Genomic DNA, 11200 nt, shown 5'->3' with positions numbered 1-11200 from the left:
ACCAAAACGAAGGAATCCTCTGACGTCCACCTCTACGATAATATTTTGAGGGGCTAGTCATATATTTTTTCGTGATATAACCCAATTGACCCAATGATACAATTTATCACGTCGCATTAGAAAAGAAAATAAGATTCATGTTTCCGTAGGAGGGCCTTCAACAGCGCTTCTATGGTTTGTATTGTTGCATTTAGTCGTACCGGGGCGGGGGAATTCTATGGCGTCCACCTCTATGATAGTATTTGATCATGTTGCATTGAAAAAAGAAAATAATTGATCCACGTTGCCATAGGACCATCAACAGCGTTGTCATGGTGTGCATTGCTGCATTTTGTTGTACCAGGACGGAAAAATCCTCTGGCGTCCACCACTATGATAATATATGGAGGGGGTAGTGATATATTTGATCATGATATATTTGACCTACTAATATATTTTATCATGTTGCATTAGAAAAGAAAATACTTTATTCACATTTGCATAGTACGACCTTCAACAGCGTTTCCTTGTTGCTGATTGAGGCATTTCTTCGTACTAGGACGGAGGTATCCTCTGACGTCCACCTCTATGATAATGTATGGAGGGGGTAGTGATAGATTTGATCATGATATATTTGACCCACTTACATATTTTATCCTGCTGAATTAGAATAAAATAATATTTAATTGATGTTGGCGTGGGAATACCTTCAACAAAGTTTCCATGGTGTACATTGTTGCATATTGTTGTACCGAGACGGAGGAATCAGATGATGTCCACATCTATGATAATATTTGATAATTTAGGATCACAAAAGGAAAAAATTGATTCACGTCGCCATGGGAGGACCTTCAACGGCATGATGTGCATTGTTGCATTTCATGTTGGCCGGACTTCTGTGTCGTCCGTTTTTCCGAGGATGTTCGAGAATGCCTTGCATTTCACCTATAGGGGGAGGAGAGGACAGAGCTGAAGAAGAAGATAGCTCCTGCCTCCCCACCCCCAACTCCCTCTAATATTAGACGTCCACCCCCACCTTCTTGCCCACCCCTTCCAACTGCACCCTCAAACCACCATGCCCATCCACCCCTCCACCGCACCTCGGACCTGCGCCTGCGTGAAAGACGGGGTCGAGTGGTGTGTGTAGCGCCATTGCAGAAGCCTTTAACGGGCTGAGAGAAGGAGGAGGGAGGAAAAAAAAAATAATTTGAACCCCTCTCTTTCTCGTCGGCCACCCCTACCACCGCCTAAGGTGTCTTCCTCCTTACGGCACGACTCTCACTCTCACCAGGAGACGCTGCTATCCCCCCTCCCCCTCGTGCTCATCCTCCCCCTCCTCCCCCCCCCCTCCCATCCCCTCGCATCTTACCTTTCACGTCGTCCCTCCCTCGACTGGGATATATAAACCAACTGTGGATTTGAGTTCCTCACACTCGTCCACCGACCTTTTCTCAAGTTTTATCGGAGCTCACCCGGAGAGGAAACCCCTTTAAAAAGCACCATGAAGACCCTGGCACTGGTAAGGACTGCACACCTTCCATCTCTTCGCCCGCTCTTCTAGGACGCTCGAAAATGGATTTATATACACGTATATACCTATTTAGATTTTTACTCAGACGTCCGGTTATTTTACCAAGCCTCTTCTGTACAGCGCGTTGCGGAAATGTTTTTTTTTTTTTTTCAACTTACGCGGATTCGTGTATGGCTCTTGCTGTCCAGCAAGGTTTTTAAGCGCGGACTCATTGTGGATTACATCGGTGGTAAAAACGGTAGTCACGGATTGTAAATCAACTTGAGCAAATACGGATAGCAAAAGCCTCTCACCCCCGCTTGAGCGAGTTGACGATGGTTAAACAAAGTAAAATTCAATATTTTCACCATTAGAATTTCATTATCTCTCGACTAGCGCTAGAGGACGCTCGAAAATGGATTTATATACACGTATGTATCTATTTAGATTTTTTTCTCAGACGCCCGGTTATTTCACCAAGCCTCTTTTTTACTGCGCGTTACGGACGTGTTTTTTTTCAACTTACGCGGATTCGTGTCTGTTCAGCAGGATTTTAAAGCGCGGACTCATTGTGGATTACATCGGTGGTAAAAACGGTAGTCACGGATTGTAAATCAACTTGAGCAAATACGGATAGCAAAAGCCTCTCACCCCCGCTTGAGCGAGTTGACGATGGTTAAACAAAGTAAAATTCAATATTTTCACCATTAGAATTTCATTATCTCTCGACTAGCGCTAGAGGACGCTCGAAAATGGATTTATATACACGTATGTATCTATTTAGATTTTTTTCTCAGACGCCCGGTTATTTCACCAAGCCTCTTTTTTACTGCGCGTTACGGACGTGTTTTTTTTCAACTTACGCGGATTCGTGTCTGTTCAGCAGGATTTTAAAGCGCGGACTCATTGTGGATTACATCGGTGCTAATAAACGGTAATCAAGGATTGTAAATCAACTTGAACAACCACGGATAGCAAATATCTTTTACCCTCGCGTGAGTGAGCTGAGGAGGGTTAAACTTAGTAAAATCAAATGTTTTCACCAGGAGAATTTCATTATTGCTTAATTTCGATCTTATCCTTGCATTCATGATAAATTCTTCTTTTTCACCAAATTTCGTAAAAATTTTAGACTGGTTATTTGGAATCCTCAAAGAGTACTTTTACTTTTTCCTCGCATTAGATGTAAAAAAACGTAGCTTTGATTCTCTATCCCCCGAGAAAACGTTAATCATCAAGACATGAAAACAAACCTAAGATTGATTTAACGCAGTTTTCCAATTTTCCAAGTTCAATTCTCGCATCAGCTAATCTTATTAACCCCACGTTAGAAAATGGGATGTTACATACTCTAATCGTGCTAGAAGATATCTGGTCTAACATTTTAGGAAAATATTTAATTTTTTTCTTACAACTTCACGGAAACTCTCCTGTCTTATGATATTGAGCGAAAAGAATTCCCTACTCACTCAGCTTACTTGAGACAATGGGCACAGGAGATTTATATCCAATTTGGAGTGTTAAGTCCATAACTTTCCCCATGCGTGGGGCGAAAAAATCTCAAGTGTTTTCGTTCATCGTTCCGTCCGCTTTTTCCGACCGGATAAATTCTCTCTTGAATTATAGGAAAATAGCGCATAAAATGTTACTTTTCTCAGCGTGAGATTCATGCTAAGGAAAGTAATTTTCACGCATTTTAATTCAATCAAAGCAGGGCTGTAAATATCCATGCGGAGCGCTACAATAGTAATTTATGGGCGAGCGATATGCATTTTCTGTCGGATTTAATGAAAAATTAACTCTGAGGAGCAATAAGACGTCCCATGACGGCTGAGGTTCCCTTAAAAAATTCAATTTTAAGCTTGTTTGGAGCTAAATAACCCATGTAATAAGCAGGAATACTTGTATTAAGTCTCAAATCTTCACTTTTGCTTTAATCTTGTTCAAAACATCGATTGTAAAAAAGAACTATGCTTAGGTTTCCCCGCGTCAATTGTAAGATTGGCCGAAGTTTCGTCTCCTCTATCAGAGATCTCATCAAGCCTAATAATCTCGCATATGTTGCACCCCAATGTATGCATGAGGAGGCGAGTTTATTAGCCCTGACGAGGTATCCGCCAGAGGAGAGAAAACGTTGGCCATTGTTAAAATGTCGCGGAGTAATCCAAGTATAATTCTGTTTTGCATTTAGACACCCAGTTTTTAATTTTTTGCAGTAATCTTGATAATAGTATTCACAGCTTGCAAGTCTAGGGAAAATTTTAAAGTTTACTTTCTGAATTAAAGACAGCTGCTATAGGAAACTTAATTACAAGAATGTCCGTAATGGCAGATACCTTCCGTCTATATGAACTGTTTCCCAATGCCGAGAAAGTATTAATGCTCCAAAAAAAACTTAAGTTCTTTCCCTTCATATATCACGACTTTCCGAAATACCACTGAATCTCCCTCTTGTCATGTCTATCTTTCCTATTCACTCATTAATATCTCCATTCTATTCCTCGGTCTCCTGATATCGCTTGCAGGCAGCATTATACCTTCCCAAAATTCCGACGAAAACCTGATGTCCCCATCAATTCATTAATACACGCTAAAGTGCCTCGGAGAAAGTATTCCTCGACGGTCGGGGATGAATCTGTGGAGAGGGTGGGATTTGTTATTAGAGAAAGCCGTCCGGGAAATTTATCCGTGTTGTACCCTCATCAGTTTCTGAGGAGGTCCTTATGGTTTCTTGCGTATGTCCGTAAGGTTCACTATTGAGTCCAGCACTTTCTCCCACAAGTTGGGCCTCGGATGCAGCTGCTCCCGTCAGACAGATTTACGAGCACTTTCGGAATCGTGATAATCCTCTCTCAGGCGGGAATTCTCTTTTCTCTTTCACTTGAGCGCTGGGAGATACCTGCATCGTCACTCTTCTATACCGCTTCCATTCAGTGGCGCAGTGAGGGTGGGGATTTTGGGGCATAAACCCCCCCCCCCCCAGAGCTCAGAGAAATTTTAAAGTTTAATCCATTTTACTTATCTGGATCAGTATTACTTATAGAATAAAGATAGGACTTATCACATATCCCTTAGAAAGCCGTAAAACTCGCCATTTTGGACCATTAATCTTCAAATTTTTCTGGAGGATGGCCCCCGCAACTCCTGCTTACCCTGATAGGTATGCAATACCCCCACACCCGTAAGTATTAGTTGCGCCTAAAAACCCCCCTCGCCTTAATTCCTAGCTGCGCCCCTGCTTCCATCCGTATAACAGCCGCTTTGTACTTTCTGCTGGATGCAAGCCAGCAGGAGTCGCTAGAAGTTGGCGCGAAATGTGGAAGTTTTTTTCTCAATATCTTCGCCGCTTCATTTGGAGTCAATTAGTGCCCAACGTGCGTGAAGCTTCTCGTGTCGGTCTGCTACTCACTGGTGGCGACTCTTGCTTGTGATTTGTTCCCATCATTGAAGCTCTAGTCGCCTCCTTTTGTATTCCTTCCCTCCACTTTAGTTCTGGTCGTTAAGTGTCGTACTTCCAGAAAAAGGAGTAATAGATGTAACCATTGGCCCCAATTGAAAATAGGATGGATATATGCAATTACGGACATTTATGTAATTAATCATTATGGTATGCAATTTCAAGTTATCTTCAATTCTGCATTTTTAACGTCGCCATAAATATTTTCCGCTAGACTTGCAAGCTGTGAGTAGCACTATACTCAAGATTTGTGGGAAAAAAATTCTTAAGATAAGGTAAGAATGATCGTCATTTACCATACAATAGGATTTCTGACGATTTTTTCATGGATTTGGTGCTGTAGTTAGGAAATAAACTTATTAGTGACCCTGTCCTTTGTGAACTTTTGCGCATTTGATACTTCATTCGGCGATTATCTGTTTGAATTATTACTCTATCGGAATTAAATTGGGGAACGGTGTAGTTAAAATATTCTCTTAGTAAACTCAATTCCTTTTCCCCTCAGAAGTCAAAACCTCAGAAAACTATGAAAATATGAGACTGCTTATAAAACTACTGCTTTTCAAATTTCGGCTTTATTCACAAGCAGCTGGTAATTTTTCCAAGAATTTCGCACACTGGAATTCCTGCGTTGTTTTCACTTTTCAAATTACTCAAATGTTAAAGTGGGTGTATAAATAAAAAAAATCAATGGAGGGAGTTCCAAAAATCTTTAAAAAAAGAGGCCATTTTCGTGCACAATAAATGTCTCTGCCTTAATTTGCAAAATTTCCACCTTTTTGCCATTTTGTGCTAGCATTGGAAATGGAAAATTCATATCTGGGCGTCCCCGAACTTGTTAAATGACTCATCGGAAAACTACTGAGGGTGTTTTCTCTCAATTCCCACAGCGATTTGGCCACCGCGGCTAAGAGGTGAAAGCTGGCTCGCGTCCTCGCCAGCACTGCTTGGTGGGAGATGGATCTGAGGACGATGCATGAACGTTGGAGGAATAAAAAAAAATCTTCGCGCGAATAAAACTTTCCAAAAGACGGGCGAATTTGCAAGTTGACCGATATTGTTTTGGCACTGGACGTGGGGCACGATCTCGCGCTTAAAAATTCCTCGTCTTACGTTCCAAGAATAGAATAAAGTAATTGGGTGGTTTCCTTTTATTTTTTATTGCCTAAATCGAAAGATCATTACTCCTGGGGTACATATTTCACGATTCTAGATTTTTAAGTGACGAAACCTATTTTTCGCGATTAAATGAAAAGTGAGAATTTTTTAGCGCGCGAAAACGCGACGGCTAAGTATGATTGCTGGGAAAACCCCGTTTGACGTCATTCTGGTTCCGCCTGCCGCCTTATGAGGCCACCTTGGTGCGAGGCTATGAGCACCGCTACGATGCGGCTGCTAGCAGGTAGCGCTTGGCTTAAATAAGGATTATTAATACCCTATCAAATGAAGGAAACTTTCCGTCCATAGGCAATTTAAATTAGTGATTGTTAAGAGATTTTTCCCTAAGCTCTGTGCCACATGCATGCATTGGTAATCTCAGGCGATGTAAAACTCTTGACTACTCGTATAGCATCTAAGTCCCTGTGACGTCACGATGAGTGGCGCCAATCTGGCATTTTCCAAATTAGTTTAAAATTTACCTCTAAAATTCGTCTGAACTGAGATTTCTAAAACCAAATAATTTGTATATGATGAATACACCAGCTGTGGACGACGAATTGCAATCAATGCCATTCGTTTTTTTTAATGAAAGAAACTACCGTATTTAGAATCGGTGTCATCCTAATTATTCGACGTGTGTCATTTATCTGGCTTGGAATTCTAGCAAGCTTTTGACCATTAAAGAATCTTGAGAGTAGTATTCTAAAGTTAGTACCTTTTTCCGTATATTTTGTATTTTTACTGAATTTTAATCTATTTTTAACAACCTGTTCACATAACTTCGTTTTCCACTAGACACAACACGGAACTTTCGCGCGTTGAAGTCTCCGAGATTATACTTACGCAACCCTCGGACTTCGTTCAATGATTTCAGTAGATTCATTGTTCTCGCTTAAAAATTACTCATGCCATCAGTTTCAGGAATAAAAGTAAATCGTCATTCAGAATCGGTATCATACTTATCATTTGAAGGCTTTCTTAAGTATAGCCTGTAAATCTTATACGATATTAGCCCACACCATATGGATTTCAAGTCCTTACATATAATTATCCTTTAATACTTAACTCATTGAAAGTGCTGATTATGGGCAATTCTACTACATAAACGGGTTTTTAAAAGAATTTTTTTCATAGATTTTGTATTGTTAATTAAAACAGTCGAACTCCAACATGCATCTCACATAAATTTGTATTTGACGAGTCACAACATGAAAATTTCTCGCGTTGAAGTCTCCGAAATAAGATGTAGCAAACTCTCGAATGGTTTCGTTCAATAGTCCCATTAGAGCCATATTTCGTGGCGTCTAGCAATGACGAATGGAATTTTTCGATTACGAAAAATTCGAGAACTTTCTTTGTCCTCTTTTAATTTGATTGACGCCTCTTGATCTTGTTCATTTCTTTGAGGTTCATTTCTTTTATTTCCATCCGGTGTCCTCATAGGAATTTCTTTGCGTTGGAGAGTTTTCAATTTGTTTCAAAGTTGCCTTAAATTTAATAATTAAACTTCGTCTTTTCATCGAGCGTTTATTAGCAGGACTGATTAATACAAATTGCTAAATTATTATTATTCAATCAAATCCATTGTCCGTTGCGATTTGCTGAGCAATATCGGCTTCGCATTTGATTAATTTTGATAAGCTATGAATTATAGTAATTTGAATGAACTTATTATAATCATTCATAATCGCTGTGGATGAAACCAGTATGAGTTAGGGCTCCTAATAGATTAATTAGCACCTAGTTCCTAAATGCTCAAATTAATTAGAGAAGGAATGAAATTCTGATTTGAAATCAATTTAAATAATGGAACTCATTGCATAATTTTTATTGACTATGATAATATGATTTGAATTTGATTACAAAGTGGGGTATGTATTTCAAGTCTCTCATGAATTCTGCGATGGATCCTTTTTTTAATCGTTTTCAATGTCAAATTCATTTTTTTAATTTTTCATCACCTCTCTTGATTCCATTCATTAGTTTTCTTTTTTTCATTCTCTCTTCTGAATCTTGACACGCACTTCGGTATTTCCTTTAAAGTTTTAACTACTTCGAAATTAGTAATGTACGTGGATCTCCATTGCCCATCAGATCTTCTTTTTCCGGCAATCTTTCCATCATCTCTCATTTATATATCCTCGCCTTATTCCTAATTCCTGCTGTCCACCATCACCCTCTGAGGCTATGCGGCCATTCATCCTCCGTATGCCCCTCTATATCTCACACGACTTTTTTGCGTATCTTTCTTTTCATTATTGCTGGAAAGATTCCAAAATTTCATGCTTTGACGATAAGAATTTATTAGTTTCATCCGTTGATAACAGGTTTTGGATAATTTCTTGATTGATTTTCTCTCTTATTGAGAGCTGTCACAGCAGTTCCTTCCACTTTCTGTCCCTGGATTTGCTCTATAGTATTCATGTTCTTCCGCATCTCATTACGAGGGCTCTTTCCTCCAACTCTATCGACATTTCCTGTACACGCTCCGTCCCTCCCCATAACTTACCATCCTCTGGTCCTAACAAGGACGAAAAGATCCTCGCTGATGCTCGCTCAAAATGTTGGGGAAATCAAAAGAAAAATTATAATTTTCTCTCAAAAATAAATCCCTATAAGGTTCTTCTTAGTTATCAGATAAATATTCTCCATAATATACTCAAATGGTCAAACGAATTCGCTATAATATCACCAGAAAGAACCACTTATTTCGGGAAAGCCGTAAAACAATTCCCGGAAAACCATCCCCTTAGGTGTATTTTTATATCGTGGGGTTTTAATTTTCAATTCTATTTCCAAAATAGAAGTCCAAACTTCTCAACGGTTTTGTCATTTCCTGGCGTATGCTACTGTTAAATTATTCTCAGGGTTTTCACCGGGTGCGTTAAGCTGTAGTTGTAAGCCGACGTTTCAATGGCTGCGTCTGCTAAGCCTCGAGGACGAAGGCAGAGGCAGCCATAGAAATGTCGACCTGCGAACAACTCATCCGGTGGAAAACGCGATAAAATATTACCAAAACTTCTCTGGCTTCCCTACTCATCAATCCATCACAGCCTTTCATCCTATCCCGAGCCAATAATTTCCGTTAACCATCGCTGTAAAAATGAACAAGTGAGTAACGGAACGATTTTTTTTATTTCTCCCCCCGTCCATTTCAGTGTCTCGTTGTCGCGCTGGTCGGCTGCGCTTACGCCGAACCCCCGTCCGGCTACAGCTATAGCCGACCCAGCGGAGGACACCACGGAGGTGGCGGCGGCGCCAGCTTCGGCCACTCCGGCGGCGGCGGTGGATTCTCCTCCTTCGGGGGCGGATTCCAGTCCAACGAGGGCCTTAGCGTTGACCCAGCCGTCCTGGAGCAGGTCAGGCAGATTCTCGAGAGGAACGAGGTCTCATCCGTCGGACACGGAGAATCTTCCTACTACCGCGGAGGACACGGAGGAGCCGTCGGCATCATCCTGGGCGAGATCCGCCCCGGCATCCAGGTCGGACAGTTCAGCCAGCAGCACACCGCCTCTATCGCCAGTATCCCTTCATCTTCCTACGGAGTCCCATCCTCCTCCTACGGAGCTCCCGCCAGAATACCATCATCTTCCTACGGCGCACCCTCGTACTAAAAAATTCGCGATGAAGTTTTTTTTCGATTAAAAAAAATCATCCAATCTAACCAACCAATCAATGGATCAAACGGGTCTCTCAAAAGAGTTTTTTTTTTAAATAAGCAGCCGAGGTGGATCGTTCGCCATCGGATTCGCTTACTTAATTATTTTTTTGCCTATCCTATTTTTTTACGACCAATTCCTATTTTTTCCCTCCCCACGATATTTTTTATATACACTTTTGACATATCCCGGCATTTCGAAATGCTTTTGGGAGATGTCCCTTCGTTTGTATAGTGCTTTTTGTAAAAAAAAACTTCAATAAAAATTTCAAACAAAATGTACCTGGTTTTTATTCCTGGATCTTCCACGGCTATGAGCTAAAAGAAGGCGCAAAAGTGAGGAGTCATGTAGTCATTAACTTCGAGGTCCCGAGGAAAAACCTGAAGGCGGAGCTTGAAATCTATCAATTAATCACGGCATGACTACTAGTGGGCACAACATCGGCGATTGAACTATCTATTTTACAACTATATTAACTGCTAAATGATGAGGCAGTTGCATTTTCAATCGTACATACTTTACCTATTAGCTGATTGCCTGAATTACCGAAAAAAAAACAACTAAATTTCTCCTTTATCTCAATGGAAAATTCAGTGCTATATAGCATAAAATATTTGACAAATTCTCATGGCTACAGTTAACCTTAATGAGTACATTATTTAGATTTTTTGGTTTTCAGCGTTGAAACGTAGGCCATTGAAATTATGGGATGGAAATTCTCGATCTTTCTTACCCATCCGATTTTCTCACTATAAAGTGCTACAAATACAGTTTATTCATAGTAATGCGATTGTGTATAGTTCTTTAACCATTGCGCTGTGTCTCAATTATTTTGCTAATTCCTGTTAAAGCATTGAAACCTACTTCAACGACAACCTCTGCCCAGCGGCCACATCCAAAAGTGGCCACTTTTCTCTAGAACCGAACGTATTTAGCTACAAATGGAGGAGGGAACTCAGAATACGATGCAATGAAACTTCTAAAACTCCGTTCTCAGTATACATATTATATGCAATGTATGCTGCAGACATACAAATCATTTTACACATAAAACATCAATTTCGAATATCTTTTGAGTACATATTGTGCGAAAAGTCCAAAGAGAAAATAATAATTTTCCTTGACCGGGATCCGGGTTCGAATCCCGGTCAAGACGAATGATTTTTTATCTCTGTGGACTTTTCGCACAATTTGTGCATTGCGGGTGACTGCGTAAAGTTATCACCGTGGCTAGTTCCGGTATACTTTAATTTATGAGTACATGTTTACTACATAGCTATATTAGATAATTTATACTGATAAAATGGAAGAAAAATGGGTAATTTTCATTTCTTATAAGCATTGCAAAGTCCATCTCTACTTAGCGGCCGCCTCCATAGATTACCACTTTTCCTTGGAAGTGAATGTATTGCCCGTAAAAGCAAGGTGAATTCC

The 11200-nt window shown here is 40.3% G+C and overlaps 1 protein-coding gene across 1 annotated transcript; it reads left to right on the top strand.

Moving 5' to 3' along the window:
• Positions 1-1413: 1413 nt before the first annotated feature.
• On the top strand, positions 1414-10043 carry LOC124167171 (keratin, type I cytoskeletal 9-like). The gene is made up of 2 exons (XM_046544988.1): positions 1414-1498; positions 9266-10043. The coding sequence occupies exons 1-2, from the start codon at positions 1481-1483 to the stop codon at positions 9719-9721; spliced, it is 474 nt and encodes a 157-aa protein (XP_046400944.1). The 5' UTR covers positions 1414-1480; the 3' UTR covers positions 9722-10043.
• The last annotated feature ends 1157 nt before the right edge of the window (positions 10044-11200 follow it).

The sequence above is a fragment of the Ischnura elegans genome, chromosome 10 (assembly GCF_921293095.1).
Source record: "Ischnura elegans chromosome 10, ioIscEleg1.1, whole genome shotgun sequence".
NCBI classification, from domain to species: domain Eukaryota; kingdom Metazoa; phylum Arthropoda; class Insecta; order Odonata; family Coenagrionidae; genus Ischnura; species Ischnura elegans.
The sequence above is the reverse complement of the archived record's forward strand: the minus strand, read 5'-3'. Positions and strand labels throughout refer to the sequence as shown.